Source organism: Xiphophorus hellerii, chromosome 9, assembly GCF_003331165.1.
Source record: "Xiphophorus hellerii strain 12219 chromosome 9, Xiphophorus_hellerii-4.1, whole genome shotgun sequence".
Taxonomy (NCBI): domain Eukaryota; kingdom Metazoa; phylum Chordata; class Actinopteri; order Cyprinodontiformes; family Poeciliidae; genus Xiphophorus; species Xiphophorus hellerii.
This window is the reverse complement of record NC_045680.1, coordinates 14,229,994-14,257,963: the sequence shown is the minus strand read 5'-3', so window position 1 is coordinate 14,257,963 and position 27,970 is coordinate 14,229,994. Positions and strand designations below refer to the sequence as shown.

The 27,970-nt window shown below is 39.2% G+C and overlaps 1 protein-coding gene across 1 annotated transcript; it reads right to left on the bottom strand.

The window, feature by feature from the left end:
- Positions 1-94: 94 nt before the first annotated feature.
- Positions 95-27,970, bottom strand: tnfaip8l1 (tumor necrosis factor, alpha-induced protein 8-like 1). The gene is made up of 3 exons (XM_032573138.1): positions 27,510-27,970; positions 5,589-5,868; positions 95-3,831 (listed from the first exon to the last, which is right to left on the bottom strand). The coding sequence occupies exons 2-3, from the start codon at positions 5,858-5,860 to the stop codon at positions 3,543-3,545; spliced, it is 561 nt and encodes a 186-aa protein (XP_032429029.1). The 5' UTR covers positions 5,861-5,868; positions 27,510-27,970; the 3' UTR covers positions 95-3,542.

Sequence of the window (27,970 nt, the reverse complement as noted above, 5' to 3'; positions counted from 1 at the left end):
TGGTTTGCAGTTGTAAAAATGGAAGAAGAAAATCGCACAACTGTAACCATAATAAAATGGTAACACTGAGAGCAGCAGAGATCCAAAGCTCAGGTAGGAGAACATGGTATTTATTTTTTTTGTCATGCACTATGCGAATCTCTATGAGAAAGTAGCAAGAAATAAAAACACTCCTGAAAGAAACCTCATGAAGTCAGAAGCCATATAAACAATACAGCTAACATGTTAAAGAACGTGATTTAATCAGATGAGGCCAAAGTTTTCTCTCTTTTTTTCTCTCTAAATGCAAAATGCTATGTGGGCTAGAAAACGAACACTTTAGATTAAATAAAAACAATGGCTGGACTGTGAAACACAGTTCTGACATGATCATAATGTGGATGTGGATTTCTTCAGCACGGACATCCAAGATAAACACAAAGCAATGCTGAAAACAAAATCCAGTTAGAGGCTGCAGAAGATTAGAGCCTGGAGAAGAACTTCACCCTGCAGCAGGATAATAGGCATAAACACAGTCAGAGCTATAATAGTTCAGATGAAGACATAATTTTGTGTTAGAATGGCCTAATCAAATCCAGACCTAAATCAAATTGAAAATCTGTGGTAAGACGTGAGCATTTATGTTTATGGCCAGTTTCCATCCAATCTGACTGATCTTGAGCAATTTTACAAAGAGAAAAGGGCAAAAATTTACTCTCAAGTGGTTCAAAACTGTTAGACATACAAAGGTGGTAAATATAAACATACACCTTGATTCAGATTTTTTTTATTCTATGCGTCAATTAACTATTATCACTACTCTGCATTGGTCAAGTCTGCAAAGTAGTTGCATTGATAGACCAACGCACTTTCAGTGGAGTACTTTCATTGTACTCCACTGAAAGTATAATGGAGTACTCCACTGAAAGTATAATGGAGTTTCTGAGTTTGACATGACTAAACACTCCTGCAAGCCATTGCATCTTTGGCAAGATAGGAAACAATAATAATAATTAAAAAAAAGCTAAATTATTAAAACTCTTAGCACCCCTGCTGAACACCTCTTACGCAACTTCCCCCTGGGGAGAAGGAGAAAGAAATATTTCGGATTAATGTTTTTGCTTTATTTAACATCACAGGAGAAAAGCAGGAAAGACTGTAAAAAATAAAGATGCTTTTAAGCCCCTCAAGTCACAACGTGCTCTGAACTTGCACACACACAAAAAAACCCTCATGTTGAGTTAATGAGCACATTAGAGGATAAATGGCCACTTAGTTCTGCAGCAGATTTTCAAGTGTGCTACAGGGAGGACCGTCGGACACGTTTCAAGGCAAATTATCGTTTCAGTCTAAAACCTTGCAGAGTAGACGGCGCATTAAGAGTGGACGTACATGCACACAGAGGAATTTAATCAAACTGAAGCTGAGCTCAGTGTTTAAATGCCCAAAAAACAGAAGCTAAAAAAGTCTTTCTGCATTACTCATTTCCTGCCCTACCTTTGACCGAGGCGTCCGCTTGGGAGAAGCGGAAAAAAGTGACCCCAACTCGAGTTGCTTATCAAGTCAGATGGGTTTGTGTTTTTATTCTCCCTCCCTCCCGAGAAAGAGTGAGGGATTTAGTTGACAAAATTCAGGTCACACACACACAGAGATTAGTCAGACCCGATCCGGGCAGGAAAAACGCCGAACATCCAACACGCTGATGAGATGATGCTGTGTGTGATTAAAGATAAAAAGAGACAAGGGAGAGTTTATTCTTTTCCTTCAAAAAGTAATCTGTATTATATTAGTTGCGTAAGGATACAGTACAGATACACGAAACAATCAGCAAATACAAAAATTCACTGAAGTAAAAAGAAAAAAAACAAAACAAGAAAAGAATATTAAACGTGAGCTTTGTAAATATAAATGAGGCAGCTCAAACGGCCTGCGGTGGTTATTTTAAGCTAGCAGATTTAAACTATCCCTGAGATGTGGACGGACTTTTAAAAAATGCCATAAAGAGACAATTAGAGTCAACTCTTTAGGGAGAAGGGATTTACCTCAAAGCCTTCCAAAATGATGTGGTCAAAAGTGAGAGACAGTGTGTAGTAAGTCACGCAAGGTTGAAAAACGGTTCATTAAAATAGCCTGAAACCACAACAGTCAGGTTCTTTGTGTCCCTTATTGTCAATAATCAAGTGCATGCAGTTTTACTGAGTGTTACTCTAAGAAAAGGAAGCATTTGGAGTTTCATCAGTGCTGTTTTCTTTGGCAGGGCTGCTGCAGAAGAAGTTAAAGTTTCAGCAGTCCTATCTGGGAAAGCACAGCACTCATTACACGGCTCAATTTCCAATTCTCTCACAGGTACAAACACACACACACACACAGTCGGAATACTAAATGAGGCCGCAGCACAAAACAATCTCCCAGACAGAGGCGCTGATACAAAACAAGGTGGACAAAAAGGAAAGACATCCATTATTATGTGAGCTTAGAGAGGGATAGGTGTAACTATTCATATGCTGCATAAAGGGGGAAGAAACATGTTGCAGTCCATTAAAGGACTCCTCACTCTGCGCTAGCAGAGGTGGCTGCCTCCATCACATTAGGGGGGAATGGAGTGGCTGCTCGACAGAGGCAAGCTCCAGGCCATTACACCACCCTGGAGCGAGGAGCTGTAATTGCGGCGGGAGAGCACAATCAGGTGCCGTGTTCGTCTCTGTGATAATTTCTGTACCTGGCCCGGTCCTCCAAGCAGCCAGTCTTTCATCTGACTGCTTATGAGGAGCCACTTCAGCTCAGACGAGGCTGGATCTGAATGTCCAGCAGACTAGGGCTGCAACATCTAGGTTTCCCCCGCTGGTCAAACTTTGCAGCTGGTGCCTCACTGGGATTCTCCCCGACCGGATGATTGTGCATCCAGAGAGACGATCTAAACAATCAACAGTGTGCAGCACCAACGCATTCCTTCTTGTTTACAGTTCTTCCTGTGACTCGCATATTTTACATCTGTTGTGATGGCCAGAAACCAGACCATTAAAGTTTCCTTTGGAAACAAACGCCTGGCTTCTCCTCTAAAGGTTGGGAAAATGCAGGCTAAGCAGGATTACCCGGCTGCTGAGCATCACATGGCGTCACAACGGCAGATGAGAACACGGTACAGCGCTTGTTCAGAAATGAGTGCAACACTACAAGGAAAAACAAAAACAATCATTCCTTTACGTCATTTGTTCCTCTTTAGGTGCATGTCCCTTAAAGGCACCTAGCAGAGGTTAGGCCTGTGCCAATGTTTATGAGTTTTTAATGCAAAAACAAGAAAATAATGTGGGGGTGGTTTACAGGCACAGTTGTCACATATACTAACAAAAGTGTAAAGTTTTACATTCATTTATATGTATGTAAAAAAAAAAAAAAAGCACAGAAGCAGTCTTTGGACAAACTTAATGAGGGAATGTCAGTACAGCAACATCTGGAAGCCAACACATGTAGAGTACAAATGTTTATGATTGTCACCTTTACAATAATAATAAAAAAAGAAAATCCAACAATAAGCGTTGAGGCAACAGTACGGCGACTGGAGGTCAGAGGTTCCCATCGTCGAGCATCTTGTTGACCCCGTTGCAGATCCTCTGCAGGTGGGTCCGGTAAACCTCGGTGGGCCCATACAGAGCCGCCAGGAAGTCGCAGTCGGCGAAGTGATTGAAGACATGATTGACCCGCGAGTGGCTCTTGGCGGTCAGGTGGCGGCGGATGGCCTGATGCAGGAGCTCGCGGCACTCGTTCAAGATGCCGCTCATGACGCGGCGGTCGAAGGTGAACTCGATCTGGTGGAAGCTGACGGCGGTCATGGCCAGAGTGTGGACTTTCTTCCTGCGAGGAGGAGAGCGAGTGAGAGGCCGTCAGTTTCTACACCAGAGCAGCAGCAAGAGGGGAGTAAAAAATAGAAAGTGCTGTCTCGTGATTTTCAGGAAACTTTCACGGCTCCCCCCCTGCACTAGTTACAGCGCTGTCCTGCACAGCCACACTTCTCCACGCTAACACAAGCCCAGTTCTCCAGACTCTGCACTTATGTCAGCTTCACAGTCCTCCGACTTTTACTGTTTTAGTGGAAAATATACAAAGTGATGTAAAAGTCAATTTCATTAAGCTGCTCCCATCAGCACATAAAAAAATGCCTCATATTGCAGGTTTTATTTTTCTGGGAAAAAAAAGGTCCATCCTTGTTACTTCTTAAGAATCTGACATACATTGTTTACAGTCAGATTCTTGACTCAAACAGCCAAATAAACACAAACCTGAACATTAAACCAGAGCTGAAACCAAAACAGAGAACAGCTCGTGAATGAGGAACAGGCTGAGGGGGTGAAGGATATTTAAAGGTTTATGTAATCCAAGACACTCAAAAAGAAAGCAAATAAAATGTTTTCGACAAATACGATTTAGCAATGCCTAAACATACTGTATTTGAGGGAACTTCAAACTTGGAACCATGTCACTTTGAGCAGTGGATGTCAGGAATTAGGTGGATACGGTCCTGTTAACTGGATCTCTCTTGCAACATCACCAGTGCTGAGTAATTCTGTTATTAGCCTCACAAATTACCTACAAGTGTATAATTGATTAGTTTCTATGCTACAAAAGTCAAAACCCTGCAAACTTTCCTCACACAGCAGACACCACTAAAGCCGAGGCTGAAGGAGAAGAAAGCAAGAAAGCAGAGTAAGCTAAAAACCGGAAATATTCTGGAAATAGTCTAACACTACCTGCCTTCCCTCTGTGCAGAATACAAGCAAATCATCAAGCTGGATCTACAGCACTGCAGGAAGGTTTGCAGGCCTGCTGTGCTTCCTGCTCAGACCTGATAAAGTCAATATGCTGATAGGCACAATGCTAATATTAACTATAAATAATGGCATTGTTTTTAACTAAACGACTTTGTTCCATAATGCAACAGCAACAAAGATTGAATATTGTGTTGCACTGCTTGTTTGAGAAATAAAGTAAAGACAAAAATGTTTAGAAACCAGCCAACTGTTTTAAAATAAAATTTTTTTTACAGCATATAGTGCCTAGGGAAAATATTCATAGCCCTTTCCATATTTTGTGATGTTACAAGCACAAAAGTTGAGGCGTTTCATCAACATTTCATATGACAGATCGTAGCAAAGCAGCACATAATTGGGAACTGAAAGTAAAATGTTACATAAAAGTCTGACTGATGAAGAGCCTTAAAGGACCCTGTTTGTAAAACACTTCAACACATTCAAGAGTGTGTTCTGATGGAAATGAAACCAAATGTAAACTTTTTGGCCTACATGCAAAACACTGTATATGGCAGGAAACGTATAACCACAGCTACAATGACATGATTTAGGTTGGAGCATATTAACTAAATCGAATTCAAAACATGCTGCAAGAATTGAAAACTGCTTTTAATAGATACTCTCCATCAAATCTGACCGAACTGGAGCTGTTTTGCAATGAAAAATATGAAGATTTAGCCATTTCTAAATGTCCAAAGCTGGTGAATATACCCTTAGCCAAATAGAAAATGAAACAATATTTAATTCTATAATGTGATATTTCACATTAAATAAAAGATGGTTTGATGGTTTCTTCCATCTCACCTGAAGTTTTCCACCAGAATCAGCTCCTCGCTGTTGAACTGGTTGTTTCTGTAAAGCACGCCCAGCTTCACCACCATCTTGATTAGGTTTTTGATGATCTTCTGGGACTCTTTGCGGTTGCGTGTGTACTCCTTGGTGACGCGGTACAGCTCGTCCAGCACTTCGCTGCTGGTGTCGTCTATGAAGAGGTTGGCCATGCTCTTGGTGGCCATCTTGCTCATCAGCTTCTTTTGTGCCTGGAGGGCCAGGTTCTTGGTGCTGAAGGAGTCCATGGTCGAGTCTGGGTCAGGATGGAGCAAAGAGAGGACAGCAGCCTGGTTAATGGTTATATCCAACAGGAAATGGATCATCTTACAGGACATGCCTATAAAGACGATGTTTGTTCACTGGTGCTCCGCCGTTGGCCCAAAATTAGAAACTAAAGCAACCTTTCCTTAGACATCCTGTTTGACAGTGCATTACCTTGGCAGTCTGCAATGCGTGAGGTTATTGCAAATAACATTTACATTGATAGTGTTTTAACTGCAGGGCCAAGAACTGTCTTTTTATCAGATAATGAGCCGTGGCAGCTGTTAAATTAGTGCCGGCACCACTCTTGCTTGGTACTTGGAGAAGAATGTGTCGTCGTGAGTGTGGGAGTGAAGTCGCTCAAAGCACGACCACGCAAAGCAGCTGGTGTAACCTGGACATCTAGTTAGCCTAAAACCGTCCAGGGAACAAGGCGGACACGTGTGCATGGAGGTGAGCTGCAGACACACAGAAGCCGTTTGGTCGCTGCATACGGGTGGCTTGACTTTATGTGTGAATCTTTGTGTTTGCGTGCCAAGTGAGGTGACTCAGTGACAGGCTGCACGCATGATAAAAGCCCGTGAATAGTGGGAGGTCACGGGGGCTGCCGGCTTTCACAGCAGGTTTACACATTCCTCTTTTCAAAGGAATAAAATAAAGAGAATCTATTTTCCTCTCTAACCTTTGCGAATCTCCCAGCATCACCTGGGAGTATGTGGGAAAAAAAACAGAAAATGTGTTGTTTTTTTTCTGTAACAGTCCATTAGCAGCACAGGAGAGTGAATGAACAGGTGTACCATGAGCTTCATTTTACACACGCTTGTTTACAGATTTACTATATATAAACAGGATCTACCCGTTTGAAAACGGGAGCTTTAAATTGACATAAAACGTTTATTTTCATTTAAACTCTGCAAATGAGTCAAATAAACAGTGGGACATATATAGATTCATGTCACAAATTCTGTTCAAGAATTTATTTTTATGATTATGGCTTACAGCTCATAAAATTTTGTGGTACATAAAACCAATACAAATTATATCATTATAGAAATGTTATGTCTATGTTATGGTTTACTCAATCAAGTGGAAGATTGCTGACTGGACTCCCTCCACCAGGAGCATAAGCCACAAAACGTTCCCACAATGCTTCATCCAAGAATTTCAAGAGTTTGGGCGAGAATCACAAAGCACAGACTGAGTCACCACACCTGGTAGTATCCAGGGCACGGACTGCTGCATTTTATGTCTTAAGCAACTCTTAAACCAGACACCAGAAGTGTCCCTTCTGGGCTAGGGAGAAAAAAGATTGGACTGCTGCTCAGAGGTTCAAAGTCGTCTTTTCAGATAAAAGGACATTTTGCATTTTATTTAGAAGTTCAGATAACAACACCTGGACTGCCGAGTCACTGGAGTCGAGTGTGAAGCTTCTACAGTCAGTGAGGATTTAAAGATCCACGTTATCTGCTGGTGTTGGTTCGCCATGTTTTAGCAAGTCCAAAGTCAGCGCCGTCCTGTACCAGGAAATTTTTAGAGAACTTCATACTTCCTTCTGTATGGAGTTGGGGATTTGATTTTCTTGCAGGGCTTGGCACCCTTCTGGACTGCCAAAGGTACAAACATGGTTTAACAATCATAGCACTTCTGTTCTTTTTTAGCAGGCAAACTAGAGCATTGTGAAGAAGAAAATGAGAGAAAGCAACCTAATAATGTGGACAAGGAGGAGGCTGCAATTAAAGCAACCCGAGCCTCCTTAGCACTCCAGCAGAACTAGAGCGATTACAGAGGACACCCGCCAAGTTTTCAGTGGAATCCCAAATTGTTTACAGGAAATTTACCTATTCACAAATATTTTTTGTACAGCATATCTGAAATTTTCAAAAGACAAAGTGCAATGCCATTGGTTGGCATATGCAAAGCAGCCAATCCAGGAGTGCCATACATTTTCCTTGTCACTGATGGGGTTGTACGTCCAAAAGCCAGGATGAGGAAAAGTTCTTAAGCCTCTGAGACAGTAACCATTGTTTATTAATGCATTTTAAGATATATTCGCTGCTCCAACTATTAAAATAGACAGTTACAGGTGAATAGATTTCAGCTATTTACTGATAAGGCTATTCAGCCTAATAAAAAGTAAACCCAAATACCGAGTTTAAATTTTATTAGGCTGACATTTCCACTAGCTATAAGCTAGCAAAACAGAAACCAGAGCTTTAAATATTCGGACACATACACATTATATGTGTCAGACACGCATATAATGTATACGAGTTTCAGTTTTTGAATTTAATTACTGAAACAAACTTTTTAATGATAATATAATTTATCAAGACGCAGCTAAAATGGCGAAATTAAACAGCTTATTCCTTATCAGTTTTCTGCTCTTGTCTTTATGGAACTACTATAAATGGGAGGTGTTAGCCCTCTCCTACTGCATTATTACCTCACCACTACTGGGATGATATAGTAAGGATATTTCATCTTTAGCAAACTCCAGCAACTCAGAAACTGAATGCAAATATTCAGCAAATTCAGTCTGCTTGAATGTAGCTTCACAACTACTACTACATTTTGTTGCTACAAGCTTTATTCATGTTAATTTATGGTTGAGTGCATGGCATTAGGAACCAGTTCATAAGAAACATCAGCAATGTGCTGTGGAGTTATTTAAAGGGATGAATCAGATTTTATAAATGATGTTTCTGTACTTATCAGTGTTGGGTACCTTATCTGTGGCAAACAGAAGTTTTATCAAGGGGAGTTTGGAGAGAGAGATACATTCACATACCAAAGGAAGGCTAACAGTCAGTTTGGGGTTCCTGATAGGGAGGATTTAAGCAAACTCATATCATATTAAAAAAAAAAAGAAAGAGAAAAATATCCAACACTATTATCAGATAAACACTTTCTACTCTATGGTGTGAGAGCATTGTTTAGTTTGTCACAGTTTCCTCAACCTGAACAACATCTGTGTCACTTGGCTGCAGAGGATACTGATTGTATCAGTCTGGCTGATATGATTTACAGAGAGAGAGCTCTGCAAAAAGGAGGGCAGAGAGAGAAAGACACTATGCTGCTGAGGAAACTCAAGAGCGAATGCAATCTACCTCGTGGTGCTGATCCGAACAGTGTTACGCTGCCATCACAGCCTGACTGCTAAAGTATTCCTTCCCAGAGTGGAAAGGGACAAGGACACGACCTGACAGTCTATTACGCTGGGATACCAGCGCTTCACTGGGTTTGTATCTTAGCGTACAGCAGCTCCTCTCAACTTCTGTGCTCTGCTTTTAGACCTTTTTTTATGTATCCTAAAACTTTTTATGATGCATTATAAAACGAGTACCCCTAAATGTATTACAGAAAATGCAAACTGTGTAAGATGATATTATGATAATATATTACGCAGCTCTAGCCAGCAGCATTATAACCATTTCATAGAAACAAAGGGATAGTTTTTATTTAACATATTTTATTATTGTTACAATATAGAAAAGAAGAGCACAAACTGAACCAAAAAACTTTCAGAATGTACTAAACATCCCAACCCATCAGTTCAAAGATACTAAATATGAAACTAAATTCTTCCCCCTTCAAAAAACAAATAAGTGAATACAAAAAAGAGATAATTAAATAAATGCTTAGGTTTAAGACAAACTAGTATTTTGCACATTTTCAATTATCCTTTGTTTATGCTGGGCTTCTGTCACCAAATTTAGGGTTGAAGTAATATTTTATTTTTTGAAACATGTTCCTATTGCCTGAAGTAATATCCACAACCAGAATGTGACAGGAAATCTGAAGAGGGAGTTAAAGATGATGCTGATGGTAGAGAAACCGTCCAAACTCAAAGACTTGGAGCTCATCACCAAAAACGAATCATGAAAATAGCAGTGGAAAAATGCCAAACCAGGGTCATCAATTAAAAGAACATTGCTGAAGCAGATACCGGCTATGTCACCGGTTGCTGAGAAGAGTATAAAGAATTGTATGCTTTGGTTTCAGAAAAACAAATCTTCATCCTAAAAGAACTTCTCATCCTGAGCTTTCCTGATGTAAAACTGGCATCTGTCAGTTTTACAGATGTACTTTTGCGTCTGTAAAACTGGCAGATTTGTCGATATGACTGAAGTAACTGGTAAAATTAGCATGCTATGATTTCCCAGTGGAAAAACCGACAAGCTCTTGCAAATAATTTCATGTTAATTTCATGTTATTAAAAGCAAAAAAAACCCCCAAACAAACAAAGAAAAAACTTTAAAGCTCACTAAGCACAACCTGAAAATAAAAAGTATTAGTCGAGGGGAAAAAGTTTTTTGTTTTTTTTTCTATTCGATGAACAATCATTTGGCTAAAAATGTGTAAATCTTGGTTTGTAATTGTATCTGAACCTTAAAGTACATCCGTTCCTTTGTTAAATAAACAATGCCTAGCCCAAGAGTGAGGAACTTGGGGAAGTGACGAAACGCACACAGAAATAAAGGAAACACTTCTACACCTCAGGGGGAAAAAAGACAAATAAAGCAGACTCGACAGTCAGATCAGATTTCCTTCCTTTCAGAGGCTCAGACATGTGAATTATTGCAAAATGTAACTGCAAAAAAAAATAAAAAAACGAAGAAGCTGCATTTAACTAAGTGTCCCATTGACATCATGATAAAGAGTTAATCTTTATGTCTCAGCATGAAAGGAGCCCTAAAGATTAATTGAGCATATGCCCCAAAGGCCAACTGTCCATCCTCTCGCAGGGCCGTAATTACAAATCCAAAGCAGGAAAAAAGAAAAGAAGGAGCTACGAGATTTCCCTGCTAGGTAAGTTGTGATTTTTATTTATTTTTTTTCCCACTGTTGATGGAAGCAGAAAGGAGGCAGTGAATCTCCTGCTGCAGTGTGTGACTTTCATTCCTCTCTTTCCCTCCGTCTGCAATGCCTCTCTAAGCATATCAATAAGACTCCTTGGAGAGCGTCAGCAGGACGCCTCCCAGAGAGGAGACCCACGAGGAGAGGGCGAGCGAAGGCGGGGAGATGGGAGAGAAAATAAGAGGGTGGAGGTGTGTTACAAGTCAATACTGATGCGTTGAGAAAACATAGGCGTCGAACGAGAGCTCGTTTACAGATCGTTCCGAAGCAGGATGTAACGTCGGCCTCGTCTTGAGGCGGCTGCCGGACACGTAGTCGTGTCTCTGGTTTAGCTGACGAAGAAGGAGCGGCAGCAGATCCCTCATCCACCGCTTCAACGTAGTCCTAACTTACTGAGCTGCAGATGTCCTCTGATGCAATGCGTGTGAAATGTAAAACAAAGGAAAAGAGACGTACAATGACTGGGCCAAGAGAAAAAAAAGATGAGTTTGAAATCTGTTGCTATATAGGTGATATGTGCTTGGCTGGTCTGGTCAACTCTGAGAGCAGAATCACATTTCATAGGATTCAAGAAAAAAAAAAGTCTGGATTTACACCTCCCTGTTTCTCTCCCTATGATGGAAGTGTATCAGTGTTGAGAAGTGCTGATGGATAACAGACCACTTTCTTAGATTGGAGGGAGATTTCATAGTGCTCATTAAATTCCACTCTCGTCAGGGACCTGAGCCATCATAAGCTGTCAGCTGTGTAGCCGGAGAGCTACAGAAAACAGGGGATGAGGAGGACGGGAGCAGAGGGAGGTGGAGTATTTGCCTGTCAGGGTTTGTGTATACAAACAGTTCAAATATGGAGGCTTGTGTGCAAGTGGAGCCACTCGAGAGAAACACTGAGAGGGCATGTCAAAGTTTTGCTAACCTTCCTGTTATTATTCATAGTACAGAAGAAAATTCAGTGATCTCCAAAGAAGAAACACACTTTTAACATTCTTGCTCTAAAGAGGAGAATGGAAGAGCTGCGCAAATGCTCAGCCAACCCGAGAGATTTCAGCTTTCAAACGACTTTTACTAAGCTCTAAAATCTTAATTAGCTTCTATGGGCTTTGCCTCATTCACAGCCATTTCTTTTAGGAAAAAGCCGGGACACATTTAATTTGAAGGTTTATAAAACCAGACTCCTCCAACTTCATCTCAACAATCCGTAATGTGATACCTGAAGCAGCTGCCAAAAGTGAGAAAATGTTGATGCTCTCTAAAAGCTTGTGAATGATCGGCAGCAAGCGTGTTTCCATTTAGTTGTTAAAAAAATAACCTGAAACCCTCTTTTGTAGGGATTGTGTTATATAAAAAAGATCCCACTGCAACAAAATACATCTAGTCATTTATAAAGATATAAACTAGGGCTGAGACGATTAATCAGATTGATCATGGTGAGTCGATTATTGATATAATCGTCAACTAATTTAGTAAACAATTAATCATTAAACTGGAGTATACAAACTTGAAAAAGGCCATTTGGTGAAATAAACCATGCAGAAATCAAGTCACAACTGTACAAAAAATAGATACATTTTACATTTAAAAGAAAAAAGAAAAAACAGTTTTAGCGTCACTCAGTTCAAATTCTTTTTACAAAGAAAAAAAAAAATCTCCTACTGACCACCATTTGTTTGTATATAAAATACTGAAGTAGTTAAATGAAAATTTGCAGAAGTGTCAATTTTTCATATCCAATTAATCGATTAACTATCAAAAAAAATCAATAAAAGATTACTTAAATAATAATTAGTTGCAGTCCTGAATTTAATTGGTACAAACTAATAAGACCTTGCATTTCTTTTACTACCAGGTTAGAAGAGGAGACTTGTGGAGTATTTATCACCACAATTGCATAGCTTTCTTAACATCAGCAGCAGGTGAGGGTGTATCCGAGTGACACAAAGACATTTGCACGGTCTTTTCACGAGATGAGCAGCAAAGAACAACACTTTTATTCAATAATAACAAAGACTGAAATTCCACATGAAATGCAAGAGAACTGGGCAATGTTAAAATCGCCAATGAATCCTTTGTCCATTTGCTTCGGACATCTGGAAATCATTTATCCAGAGCTGAAAGGGTGAGCGCTGCCTTGAGCCCTGTGTCCTGCCAACAGAGAAGCCTCCTGATATGATCCATGTGTGCGGTTGTTTCTCATCCAGAGGGAACGGGGCTTACTCACCACCAGAACGCTGCCAGGAATAAGCAGGTGTATAAAAACCTCCTCCAAAAGCAGCTTCCTCCAAAACCCACCAGCAAAACCTGCTCATCGTCTACATTTCTGAGCAAAAATGATGCATTGTGTGAAAAGGAAAAAGTTAAAAAGTAGCTAAAAAATATATATAACTCCTTAGATGTTACTATCTACCTAGGACTTGGGCTCCTAGTTCATTTTGGGGTCACTTTCCAAAACGCAGGTGAATAAGTTGAAACCAACCAATTGTGATCAACGCAAACTACAAATAAAACCATAATGGATCATCACCGATCAGGGTAAGGTCCAGATGTTGATATGCAGCATAAGACAAGTCTGTAAATATGATAAAGAAGAATACTGTTGTATTGCGTGTGAGTCATTACACTGTGATGTGATAAAAGGCTTGAAATATGTGTGAAATCTTTCTTTAAATAATTTAGAGTATTTCAAAAAGATTGGTAAAAATGTGTGCATGACTTCATTTAGTGTCTCCATTTATGCAGGGCAATGCCTTTATCTGTCCTCATCAACATCTTTATATAATTTCCATTCACTTTTGCTTCTTGCTGCATGTTAACAACCTTCCAGAAACCTTCGAACTGCTCCAATACATTTCTGTGCTTTTCCTGATTCAACCTTTCAGAGTTCTCAATCCTTAAACACAAGGAGGAAGGAAGGAATGAAGGGATAATGAAATGGGGATTAAAGTCAGAAAACACCTATTTTTTTTATTCATTTCTTTTTGTACCTGGAAAACGATACAAATTCCATTCTTCTTCAGACTGCATAGATACCCAGCATTTACCACAGATATACACTCAAACAAAATGGGTTGGTTGTGTAGATAAAGTGTAAGAACAAAATGGGAGACCTGATTAATGAAGGGGTAAACTGAACCTGAGTCAAGTCCAATATTCCAGTTAACTCTGCAACAAAACATTAGATCCCTTTTTTACATTTATTACAGGCAAACCAGAGGATCTTACACACATGGCCCATCGGGTTATACACTCGCCGGTTAAAATTAATGTCCTCTGAAAATCATATTTTATTCACTAAAGTTGTCCCTTCTGCATGCCACTGCAAAGACCCGTCCCACTCCTGTTACCCCCAAAGAAAGAAAGCTTAATGCTCCATGTAAACATGGTTTTAGAATAAAATCTGTGTACATGAGTGGCTGCGAAGCATGAAAGTGGTGAGCACCTAATCTTAAATGGTCTGTGAAGTGCAGTGGCTGCAGACAGCAAACCCTGACACGGTGTCTCCACGGTATTTAGAGAGGCAAGACTTTACCAGATCTGAAGCAAAACAAGACGTGACAGGAGAAAGCGCTGCTCAGCAATGTGGCAGAATACACAAGGCATGCTGATCAGCACAAAAACAAATATCTGCACTTACGGCGATGGGCCTGGCTGCCGGGAGCTCGGCACTTCTAATGAGAGCAATTAGACGAGCCGTAAACTCACACGGTCGCCTTGAACCAGCCGACGACGCCTCGCTCAAAAAGAGACAGCGGCTCGGCAGAGGTGACTCACGGAAATGAAGCCAGAACTCACACAATGTGTGATGGATGTCTTGTGACAGTGCATGAGCTCAGGTAATGGAAGCACAGACTCAGTTGCCCTGCTGCAAGTACAGACAGCCCTGTCAAGTCAGTGTGACAGCCCAACTGAGGGATGGAGCTTAAAACAGACTGCGAAGACAATAAAATAACTTATCTGGCCTTCCTCACAGTGTCTGGGAGAATTTTCAAGCGAGATGAAAAGAAACTGAGATATCCATAATTAATTTGAGGCGTCTGAGTTTCAGAGCAGATAAAGCTGCTGTTTGTATGGGGACACTTTGGATGCCATTTCAATGTATTCATATGGAATCCATGAGCTGTCGCATCCAGCTTTTTCATAAGGTCCTTGAGAGCAATGAAGTGAACGGACACTCAACAAATTATAAAAGGAATGTAACATTACCCAGTGTAAATGGTTATAAAATGTACTTATTGTCCTCACATGCTGAGAAAATGCTTTAAAAAAATGTTTAAACTAAAGTATTCTGACACAGAAACGCACCCATGACCAAGATCTTTATGTGATTTTGAGGTTTTCTTGGGTTATTTTGCCAAACAGCCCAGAGACCAACATCATATAATTTGCAATTACACAGAAAGCCACAGCTTGTGGCATAACATCAATCAGGACTTTAATGATGACGGTTTGAGGCCTTGTTTGTCACATGTTCATCATCACCATCCAGGACTTATTAAAGGGTGTAGATGAGGGGGATATGCCGTTATTCTCAGAGATTCCCAGAAAAAGTGCAAGGATCCATTAAGAAGTGAATGTAGAACTAATCCCATCACTCGGAGACTAATCCTCTAAATTATAAATTCGCTTAAGCAATAATACATTTTAGCCAAACTTTAAGAACACATTAGGGACCGCACCTAATGCAGGTTTTATGTATATGTGCTTTTCTTTCACTACTCCAAACCCTACTTCATTTATTAGTGTAAGAACAGTTACAAAGAAATACTGAAAGTAGGACAAAGAAACTAAAATCCACACAAACCTCACTTCAAAACTGCAAAAACACAAATCTGAAGGTCTAGGTTCAAGTGCAAATATCTAAATACACATAAAGTAAGACAAACATAACTTACAAGTACCTTTTCAACAAGAAATAGGAGCTTGTTTTAATTCTAGAAATCCTTAAAATTAATGAAAAAGCACTAGTTCCGATGGCAGACTTTCACTTAAAAAATGGGAAAAATGTCTTGATCCAGTGGCAGATTATTTTACTTATGACCAGCACTGGACCATCAATATTTATTAATTACTTACTTAAAACAAGCTCCTATATCTTCCTAAAAAGTTACTTGAAAGTTGGCTTTGTCTTATTTGAAGTGTGCTAAGATATGTGCACTAGAGACCAGATCAAAAACACTTGGTAAGATTTTGTGTTTTTGCACTGAAAAAGTTCCGTTTATATTTAAGTTTGTCCATTTGGCAGACGCTTTTATTCAAAGCAAATTACAAGCCAGGATCTAAAAACATAGTTAATATCAAAGCTAACAATATGATGCTTAGCAGGAAGGCTATGCAGAGGTGTCAGAACCCAACAAGGAAAGTGCACAAAGAAATATTGCAGTAGAGATTGTAGGGAAGTACAGCGAAGAAAATTCTATCTGAAGAACCGGGTCTTCAACAGCTTCTTGACAGTAAACAAGGTCGCCCCTGTTCTGGTGGTGCTTACTAGGTCATTCCACAATCTTGGAACGACATCTAAAAAAAAAGCCTGGATTGTCTTGAGTGTGGTGTAGGCAGCGCGAGCCGACAATCCCTTGGTGACCTGGGAGGCCAAGTTGTGACATAAGCCTTTGCGAGAGCATTCAAGTAGGTGGGAGCTGTTCCATTAGCAACTTTGAAGGCCAATATTTAAAATATGTTGCAGTATTCAAGGCAGGAGATAAACATCGACTGAATGACGAGCTGGGCGGCGTGTTGGGTTAGGTGTATCCTGATTTTTCTTCTGTTTAACAATGTGAAGCAGAACAATCGAGCATTAGAGGTTCTAGGATCTTTAAAGGTTAGTTGGTCAATCAATGAGAACCAAGTTTCTACCTCTGGAGTAAGAGGTAGGGATTCAGTTTAGATGAAGATATTGTGAAGACAAATCACAAGACAAGTTGATTTTTTTGTGCATCCTTATTAATGCATTGACCCAGATGCATTACATCTTTGAGTGTTTCCATTTTTAACCAGCAATGAAGGTTTTGAACAAAGATGCACCAATCAATGAGTCCAAGACAAGGAATCTGCCAAGTTTCCTTAAACTGCTTCTGATGAGTAATTGGCAGATAAAATATACTATAAAAATATCCCCCAGTTTTATTCATTAAATGTATCAAAACGAATTACTCCCTCCTCCATCTTGGATCTCAAAATGCATCACACAGCAGCTTTTGTTTGGATGCACTTTTCATCTATATTCAGTAAGAATGAGATAAATGTTTGGGATTTACAATATAAACCAGATATTGCCTGATTTTTTTTGCCTCACTTTCTGACAGACTAAACCATTGATGCTTTAGGCAAGTAAAGGATTTTTCCATACTTGCTAAATAATGAGAAATAAGATTTTTTTTTTTTTAATGTTTTATTCCTTTCCTCAAATCCATAAGTTTACATATATTAAAATCTATTTCATTTTAAATAATTTGAGGAAGTCCAGGAAGCTTTCTAATTATTTCACAATATTTTATTTAAATGGAGACAAATATTATTTCTTTTTAAGTGCTGTAGCCCTAGGGAAAAAAAGTAAAAGTGCAATGCAAATTGGAATTAGAAGGTAAAACCAAAGAAAAAGGAAATCTGTATCGGTCAACTAAAAGCCTCATTGATGCATCTAACATTTTCTTCCTCTTCAAACTTTTTTTTTTCAAACCGTTTGGGTTTATTTCAAATGTTTCCTTTCAGTTTCAGACGCTTGATAAGACAGATTCATCACAACAGCAGTGTTTGATATTTTAGGTAGGCTGTGTAGCATTTGTTTACAAATGGGGAGCATTGAGCAGTCACAGATAAATCCTCTACATCACCTCAACTCTGCTGTCAGAGACGATAAAGCTGAGAAGTGACAGGTGAGAAATGACAGGATGCTGGAAACAGACAGCTTGAGGAATGCCGATAAGAGTCAGCATTAACAGGACGGCAACACAAAAATATAAAAGTGCTTGGGCCACCACAACTTGGGGGTAGGGGTGGGAAGCTTCAGCTGGGACTGTGGAACTTCCCATGACAGAATAACAACTGATTGGTTGATGGCAGCAGAAAATGTCACGACTTTCATATTCTTCAGAGATTTAGTAGTCATGTGGACTGGAGCGCTGTGACCCCGGGAGAGACAACGCCATCAGAGCAAATCCTCCCTTCTTTGGATGGAGGAGATCACAGAACCAGAACACGCAACAACAAACAGAAAAGCTTTGTAATCCCCTCACGGTTTCAGTCACTGACATTTCAAAAGCAGTGGTTAACATGGTTGTCTAACTCACGTACGGTCTAACAGGTTAGCAGTTTGAGCCGGGTAGGTGACCTTTACGGTGCGTCTGCCTCCATTTACCCATCGGCATCATTTCTCTCCTGGTGTTAACTGTCGCTGAACCAGCAAATGTCAAACACACACAATGAAAGACTTGGTGGGTAGGTACATAGAAAGAGTTCATATAATTTACCAATATATTTAATCACTTAAACAGGAGCAAATTATTTGAAAACTTGGTGGAAAAACGTATGTTTACACAACAACGTTTTTACAGCAGTAACATAAAGCAGGAGAATCTGAGTTTAGGCTGAGCCTATCAATGTGATTAATGAGTGCTACTTTAAACTGGGAGAAATGTATACATGACATTTAAACTCATTTAAACAAGCAAAGATGTTTTGTAAGTAGAGATGGAAGAGTACAGCGATGATGTAATAAGAAGAGTACAGCGTTCCGAATATTTTTACCTCCTTACAGATTTTGTTCTGTCCCGTCACACTAATTTTAGCCATTTTAAATAACCATAGTAAACTTTAAAAACAGCATTTTGTATTTAATTACTGTAATATCTTTCTCCAATTAACTCAAATTTGAGATAAAAATTATAATTTTATGTCACATTATCAATGAGTTTTATCAACAAAAAAAGCAAAAAATGATGTTAAAGCAAAAATGTAAATCTGCTGAAGACTATGGCAGCATTCAGTCTACTTTTCATTTTAACTTATTTAATCCAGTTAAAAATATGAGCCTGCTTGGGGGAAGTCCCTTAAATTCATGATTGTTTTCAGTGGATAGATGATTGGGAAATCCCATCCAACTACCATGAAATATAACTTCTTCCATGTGGACTCTAAATGGACTAAGCGTTGGGTAGGATGTCGCTCATTCAGAAGCGGAAGTCGGCTCACCATTAATTACAGAACAGAATAATGCACTGGCTAAGATGTCCGCATATGAACAGATATCCTGTTTCCAGTCTGGCATAACAGAACCATATTACCTTACAACAATAGCAGTCCTTAAAACAAAGGGTCAGCTCCTTTTCCCAGTGCTGGCACGCAACCTGGCCAGAAGTGATGAAGTTTGATAGAGAGGAGAATACTTGCTCTTTCAGTTGATTACTTCAGTTAATTACTTGCGTATAGGGTATATGCTGGTTCTTTTATCACCTAAAAATGTGAGTTAAATGACTGCATCCAAAATTACACATATTTAAGCAAATTAGAGGGACTGCTGTCCAAAATAAGCTCCTAAAGTTGTACATCATAAGTAATAAAACTGACTGGACCGATTGCAGTTTTCTGGACAACCACCAGTGTATATATATGTAAAAGATCAAATAAAAAAGTCTGAACTGCTGACTCTTGATTTTGGCAGAAACCAATTCTTTTTAAACTGATACTGCTGGGTTGTTATGAGGTCACAATACACCTTCAATGTTCCAATCTTATTTTATTGAATATTGATCAGTACATGTGAAACAATACAAACTTGTTTTAGCTGAACATGAGATAGTGCTCTCAAATATAAATGAAACGTTTAGAGCATTGCTGTCCAAACTACTAAATTCACTAAACTAGAAAAATCAGTTTCTTTAGTTTTTAATGTTTTACATTACAAAATCACAAGGCTTGAGGTAATTGAAAACCTTAAACCACCAACAAAGTGTGCAATAAAGTGTGCAGCAGCTTTGTGGGTATTTAAATGTAAATAAGATTGGTGGATAAGATTGGCTTCAAATGTAGGCATCAGCCGCTCGCCAATCACCCAAAATTTATGAAAATGGGGTTGATTGACCAGCTGATCGATCAGTGCGCCCCTACTTCCCAGCTCCTTTTATTGGTGGTCAATGATCTTGCATTCTTAATGAAAGATAATTGAAAGCAACAGAATTACCAGTTAAAATCCTTTAAACAGCAATGAATCCAACAAAGTACAAAAAGCCAATTAAAAGATATGATTTAATGGGGAGAAACTCAAGAAGCTAAACAGTAGGGTACAACACAACCAAAAAAAAAGACCAGACCGTAATCTTCCTGCTGTTAAGAAGATGCACCACCACATAAAATGTTTCTACAGCTTTTCCAACAACTGATTCTGCCATAAAAAAAAAATACACCAAGCAAACAAAAACACAGTGTGGTTTAGAAACAAACTGCCAGTGGAAAATGTCATGTAATCAGGCAGGAAACAAGAAGATGCAAGATTTTAAAAATGCAATAGAGGAAGGTTGTTAAATACTTCTTCACAATTAGGGGATAGCTCCTGAAAGTTGTCTTCTGAGACCAGAGTAGTGCCTCTGAATAGCTTTATTGCATAATAAAAAGTTCATGCTTGACCTGTTAGTGGAAAATTTATGAATTGGTTAATATTTGTAGGTGTCGCTCATCTTGTTTGACTCTTCACACATTCAAGGCAAAATAAAAGCCTTGCAAAACAGAACGCAGATACCAAACGATCAGAAAGCTGCAAGTAAGTTCCAAGTAAGCTATCCAACTCTTAGTGGTTGACAATAAGAGTTGTATCCCAGGCCTGGGATAACGACAATGTCTACACACACTGATAAAATAGAAATATATAAGCTGATGACAGGAAAACAGACAATTTTCAGCTCAATTAGCCCTGACTAGTGACCAGCTCATTGGAAATTTTAAAAAAAGGACTCACTTCTATTCAAGCTAAATGCTACTAATCAGGGTGATTAGTGATGACAACCATTTTTAATATCATGGAGGCGTTTAAAAAGAGGTCTTATGAAGCATAGATATGCAAGAGGCTATTTAAAAGCAAAATGTATTTTCTTCGACATATCAAGGTACTCCTTTGGTTCATTCAGGCTGCGAGTGAGCAAGAAAAACTGGGAGAGAGCAAAACTTTCAGCAGACAACAGGAAGGCTTAAAGAAAGAGCATCAAATTGCTGTTTGTGCATTTGAATTTTAACCGCTGTCTGACATGAAACACGCTGCTGGATTTGCAAATACTGGCAGCTTTTGTAAAAACTCAGAGTTAAGATTAGAGTTAGAAATCAAGTCCTTATGGTCAGGTGGTCAGACATGTCCCTCCTACAACACAACAGATTCAGGTCCACAAAATTCTCTAAAAAGGTCCTTTTTAGTAAAAGATAAAAACTATTAGACCGGTGCTCTGACTCCCTTTGAATAGCAAAGCTGCATGTACAACAAACAAACATGACAACAGAAACTCCAAATCAAGCTGCAACAAAAAGCAACTTGTTTAATCACGATCAAAGGTATTAGATGTCTGCTCAATTATTTTCCTCTTTCTCCACAGATTCTCTCCCTCCCTTTGGCTTTATAATCTCTTTCCACTTAAAAGACACAATAGAAAATCCTGGTTGTTCTATAAAGTACATCGGCGCTTTGTGTTCTGAGAGGACACGTAACCACTTCAGTGAGCTGCACAACTGGAACCACTTTGCTGTTGGAGATTTGGGATGCAGGATTTCAGGACAAAGCGCATGCTGCAATTTCACCTCTCATCAAGTTTTGCAGTCTCACTCTTCTCTTGAGATGTTGCGTAACGGAGGCGGTGCTGACTGCTAATGGATACTTGCAGCTTGAAGCATCGCATGTGTTAACAAACCGTCTCCGGCAGGCCTGTGTGTCTGTACTCATCATTGTGTAGCAGGTCTGACTTGTGAGGAGCAACTGCAATGTTGGAACAGATGCGACACGCTTATGAGTGCATAAAACAACCCTGCTTTGGATCTTTGCATTGTAATTATGGCTCTGTCATTTTTATTTCCTAATGCAGTAACCGTTCGCAGTCAGTTGGCAATCAGTGTCTTCTGCTCAAATACTTTGCCCTTCCCTTTAACGGTTTTCTCAGATCTGCCAGAAGCCCGCTGAACAATTAATAATTAACACACGGGCACATAATGGATCTGCTTTTAATAATTCAGCCTGCCAATTTGAACTAAAATAGACTTGAGGCTGAGAGCGGGCTGCCACTGCGCAACAGGTTGGGGAAAAAGATGAGAGACCAGGATAAAAGCTGGACTCAGCACATATAGGAAGAGATAGTGGCTACGAGCTGCTGGCATTAATTTGGGAACATCAGTCAGTGTTAGGCATGTGTAATAAGGCTGAGAATACAGTGGCTGCTGCACAGCCTGAGGCCCAGCACAGTGCTCACTCACAACACTTGTTCATGTATTAAAATGCATAAGTGGATTGTTAATTAATGGGTACAAGCAAGCTCATTTGAAATAAAAGGTAAAAAAAAAAGAACAACAAGGAATCACCAGAGCTGCCCACTCTTAGATAACTTCACTTTAACTGGCATGTCTATGTTTTAAATTATATATTATTTACAGTATAATTAGCATCTTAACAGCTCTGCAGATCATGGGAGACATAATCAAGGGGCTAACCAGTGCTTGAGCTATGACTTATGTCAAGGCCTTTGACATTTTAATTAAGGCCACCATAAGAGCGGGACACATTATGACCAATTGTCCTCACCTCAAGCACAGAGAGCATAATTTTCTAACTTGGCGCCTAATAGGCTGACAAATACAAGTGTGCTCGGGTTTGCAGGAGCAGCACAGAAAGCGATCAGGGAAAATTGAGAAGGACACTGTGAGTCAACAGATGACTCAAGTGGAATCTAAAATGAGTCCGGTTTTATTAGCGGACTCCATCAGCGGCTCAATTATTTCAAACAATGTCACGGTGTTAGCCCGTCGGGCCGCGGTGTGCTTTCAGATCAGCTGAGGCTCCAAAAACTCAAGAGTGTTTCATGTTTCCAGGGGCCACCACTGCTTCCAGTTGAACTTTATTGGCTTGTAAAAGAAGGTCAAACACCTTTCTGGTCGTGGTAATGAGTTACCATGGATTCTCCTCAGCAGGAACGACAACGTCTCCAGGATTACTGTGGAGGTTTTCGAGCTTTGCTCTTAATAACGCAGCACAGGGAGTGCTGCACAACGTGACAGTATTGTCCCATTTTGAAAAACATAAATGCTCAGAGGGGGATCTACTCGGGACACAGTTACACTGCAATATACATAGATGAGGCTTACAAGCCTCTGCTTAATCCTGCTGTGCAAGTATTGTTGTTTTATTTATCGTCTTTCTCAGTCATGCGGCGCTGAAACAGTGACGGAGCAGTTGTGAGGGACAAAGCTTTCATTAATTAGGAAAAAGCAAGCAGTCATTAAAACCAGCTCTGGCTGAAATCTACTGTAAATAGATTTTAAATCTGATGCTTTTCTGCCTACAGAGTCATCAGACTAAGAAGCTTTTTTCCCCATTAGAAAGCATTTGAATTGTTTCAGATCTATGTTATTAGCCATCTTTTGTAGTCCTAGTTGGAATACTTGAATGAGTGCAAAAGAGCACTGAGATTTTTTTTTAACCATCTAAAAACTTATGCAATATTAGAGCTGGGACCTGAAATCTATGACTTCTGCTATTTATAAAATGTATTTCCTCTTCTAAAAAAAATTTAAGTGGCATGCTTACAAATCATTTATCTTCCTTGCAAACAACGTCCCACTAATTTCAGCTGGAAACACTTTAAATGTCAAATACATCTTAAGACACTGAATACTAAAAACTGCTTAAATCTTTTTCTTATATTTCACAGTTTACATAGAATCGCAATTTAAGTTTCTGATGTCATGTTTTCTTGCCTAAAGCTCATAATATCACCCACTCTACCACTCTTGCTTGGTAAAAAAATTTTACCAAGCAAATTATTCCTGCTGACACGTCTTTAGCACAACAAAACAATTTATGCATCAAAAAATTGAAAGAAATTTGTCCTGTCTCAAATTATTTGACCTTAAAATAACAGAGCCTTAATGAATTTGAACTGTGTTTAAGAGCAAAGAGAAGTCATGTCCACTTCTAACAAGACGCATAAAAAAATCTGAGCACTTTCAATAACTACAAAACCGATTATTGTCTTTCATTTTAGCTGTTATGGACGAGAACCTCCTCTTAACTCGACAATATTTTTCAGAAAACAAAACCTTGAAATAAACCCTTTTTGTTCACACAAATAATGCTTCACAAATAACTTTAAATATCACTGTGGAGTTACAGTAAATACATTACAGTCTTCATTTTTCTCTCAATGTAACTTGGTAATGATGCCAAGAAGGCATTAAACATACCTCGTTTCAGAATTTGAATATAAAGTTTCAATAAATCACAACCTGTGTTTTAAATCTGTAAATTTTGAACTAGAAATTGTCAAATCAAATGCATCCTACAGTTCTTAAAATTAAATTGTAAATGTTGCAGTAGATAAACATTTTGGAGTTATTAGTGCCATTTGGCCATATTTTCTTACAATCCCCAATCTCTACAGACTGAACATCACTAAAAGTGCTTGTGTTGCCCTCCAACAAAATGGCGCCCTTGATGGGAAACTGTATCGCCGATATCAAAAACCACCACTGCTACTATGTGACAGTAAAAATCCCTTAACCATACCAACAACATAAAGGTTAAACATTTACAGGAATTCATTGAGTTTCATCAGTGCAACAAAACCAGACTAGACTATGAGGTTTCCAATTTCAACTTCTGATTTTTTTTTTCTCTTTCATGCTTAAGACTTTACTTGTATCTAATTTCTGTGACAAGTTCATAGCATTGACCCTGGAAATGTAATATTCCTTTAGTTTCTATCATGTTATTGTCTTCACATCTTAGAAAACACTGTAGACGTCTCTACAGTACCAAGTAGAGATTGACTAATCAGGCTATTTCTATTCCTATTTCTGACCGTCACTGAGGTTTGACCTGATAGTTATTTTTTTCTGAAGACTGCACCACAGAGAAGAGGAAATGAAATATGTGCTGCAGGTTCTTTGATAGAGGCAACAGATTTGAATCTCAAAGAAATGAAGAAATTAAAAGATTATCCCCATTCATACATCAAAGCACGTGTCTCTAACCTTTATCTCATTTTTATTAAACTAAAAAGAGGCTTCAAAGTGCATACCCGTGATGTCTTGCATCTACAGACTGCGAGTGGTGGGAATTTATTTGTACCAATAATAACCCAATTGATTTAGATGACCTCAAACGAGATGATACTTGCATTGGAAACGTGCTATTCTTCACATCTGTGAATTATGTCTGTTCCTATTAAATAAACCTAAAAAACACAAAATATCTGCTATTATATATAACAATACTCCAATTGCTCTCATCTTCTCTCTCAGCTCTGCCGACTGACAGCTGCGGCTGCCAGACACAAAGGAAGCCCTGGCAACTGAAATACAGAGTAGGCTGAAAAACGCCAAATCATTTTCAACACCGACACAGCTAATGCACGGAGCGAGTCCAACCCCAGGGTCCAAATCCCAGGTTGTAATTCATTTGACATGTCTGTCTGGGCTGTGCATGATAATGTGAACTGCTACCTGCCAGAGCCCTGCCTGCACAGAGGGGCCATTCATATGCACACAGGCCTTGTTTTGTTGAGGAAAGCCTTTTACAATGTAAACAGTAATGTGTTACAAAACATATCACTGTTTGCCAACCATATGTCTTGCCCCCATCTGCAGCATTGGTTGGAGTAAACTTTGGATTAGCCCCCAAAAGCATAAGGATTATTTTGGTGGGGATGAAACGTTTCGTAATCTGCCGTTGGTTGGATGGGTCTCGATGAAATCACTACAAATGAAATCACTTTACAGTAGTAAGCTGTCATGTTACAACCACAACTTGCAATATGTTTTATTGCGCGTTTATGTAGAAGACCAACACAGAGTAGTGCATAATTGTGAAGTGAAAGGAAAATGATGCATGCAATCTGAAAAGTGTGGTGTGTGCATTCACATTCCGCCTAATGTCCACTGTAGACTTTCACTGGAGTTGTAGCTGCACATGTTTTGGGGTGCGTCTCCACCAGCCTTGCACATGTAAGACATTTTTGCCTGTTTTTCATTCCACAGTAGCATTGTCCTATGTTTGCTTGATCAAATCAACTTTGATCAACATTTTTGTGCTACAAAAAAGCCTGACCTCAGCGCGATGCTGCCACCTCCATGTTTCACTGTGGGCTAAAGAATTAGCTAAAAAGTTTAATTTTGTTCTCGTCCTTAAAGACAGAACCATGTACATGTTACTTTCAAGAAGACACATTTGCCAGCTGTGCTTCTTATTTGCTGCCACTTTGAGCTTTTTCTACTTAAAGGCCATTAAAAGGTGCATAAACTGAATGTAAATATTGAATTTCTAATTTTTTGATATTTAAAATCTTATCCTGTAATAATGCTGACATATACAAAGGAAAAAGTAAATATTGAAATCATATCTTTATGCATTTACTCAGTTTATTATTAAATTCCCAAACATAATTTGGTCATTTAATAATAATAATAATAATAATAATAATGCTACATTCCAGGTATCTGGGAAGTCAGAACTAACTGGGTTGAACTTCAAACGAAAGGTAACAGCTTTAGAAGTTAAGAAGTTGGGATTTCAATATGGCAGTGCCCATACATATGGTTTGCAGTATGTCTAATAAACATTATAAGATCTAGTTTCTATAGGAAGACAACTTTTAATTTGTTCAGTTAGGAGTTGCAGGCACTACAAATTGATTTTAGATCCACTGATGTACGTATGTCTTGCAAAACATGTTTCCACCACATCTTACCACCATTAATGTAAGGAATGACCATACTGAAATGCAATGTCGGCCTTTATAAGTAATAACAAAATTTCCCAGTTCTGAGTACAACAGGACTGCAATATAAGAACACACCCACATTGTAAAAATATTAAACGCACTGCTCACTTTTAGGAAGAAATTATAGAGTTTAATGCTCAACTTTCAAGTTAACAGTGTTTTTTATTATTATTATTATTACTATTTAAAACAGATACGTACTGGAGAAGAAATATTAAAAGGACAAATATTTTTGGCACATTTGGAACCCCATGTAAATAATATAAGTTAAATTTTTAATAGGTTCAAATTGGTATGCATGCTTCCAAAGGCACTGCAGTTTTATGACCCAGAAACTCAAAAGTTTGGCAGCTTTTTGTTGCTGATTAGGTGGTTGTAAGACAAAGATTCTGAGTCTAAGGGACTCGGGTAAAACATGGAGCTGGCTTTCAACGTGAATTACTGACATTTACCACACAGCAGTGCAGTTTTCATCAGAAGCCAAGTAAACTGAGCAAACACACTCCCACCCAAGACAGCTGCGGGCTGTCTTTATCAACATGATGTCTGAATCCAAGTGTTGACCGTTACTTCCTATAAACATGGCGTTCGTCACGTTCAAACAGCCTTCAACCACGCTGATAAACTAGATTTCGCTCACTAAAGACTGAACTCCTCCTTTATATCGAAGCCGCATTTACACAACTCTTGTGTCGTTAGGGGCCAGGCCTGTGATGACAGAAGTTTTACGGGTAATGTTGCTGCTGCTGCTTGGTGGGAAATGTTTCATTAAAAACCCGCGGAGCGTTAAGATCACAGCGGGGCCGCCAGACAGCACTCACCTTCGGTCAGACGCGGGAGTTGACAAGCTTTAATCTCAACAGAGTCGCTCAGCTCTTCATCCTTGTCGCTTCACAACATGCTTCTCGTATTTTTGTTGGATGCCTGCTATAAAAAAAACCAAAAAAAAAAAAAAACAACGTCCAATTCTCACTACCCTTTTGCTGTTCTGTAACCGTAAAGCCACCAGGCGCAGATTTGTGAATTATTAAAATAGTGTTTTCTTCCCTCGCAGGCTGTGAGATCAGTTACAAGTTTGCTGCTGTTCGTGTAATCGGAGTCCTTCTCCTCTTCGTAAAAAAAAAAAAAAGTTTCAAACTTGAGGGGGGACTTGGTTACTCAGCAGATTGATGTTGGATTGGGCCAATAGACGAGCTACCAGAGGAGTGGGCAAACCCAGTAAGGCCAAAAAAGAAAAAGACCCATTTAAAATCAGCGTCCGCCCCCCTCCTTCCCATTAGCG

Coding starts and splice junctions, on each gene's coding strand:
- tnfaip8l1 (XM_032573138.1), bottom strand. CDS start 5,860: ATGGACTCCTTCAGCACCAAGAACCTGGCCCTCCAGGCACAAAAGAAG. Junction 3,832..5,588: donor ATTCTGGTGGAAAACTTCAG/GTGAGATGGAAG, acceptor TCCTCCTCGCAG/GAAGAAAGTCCACACTCTGG.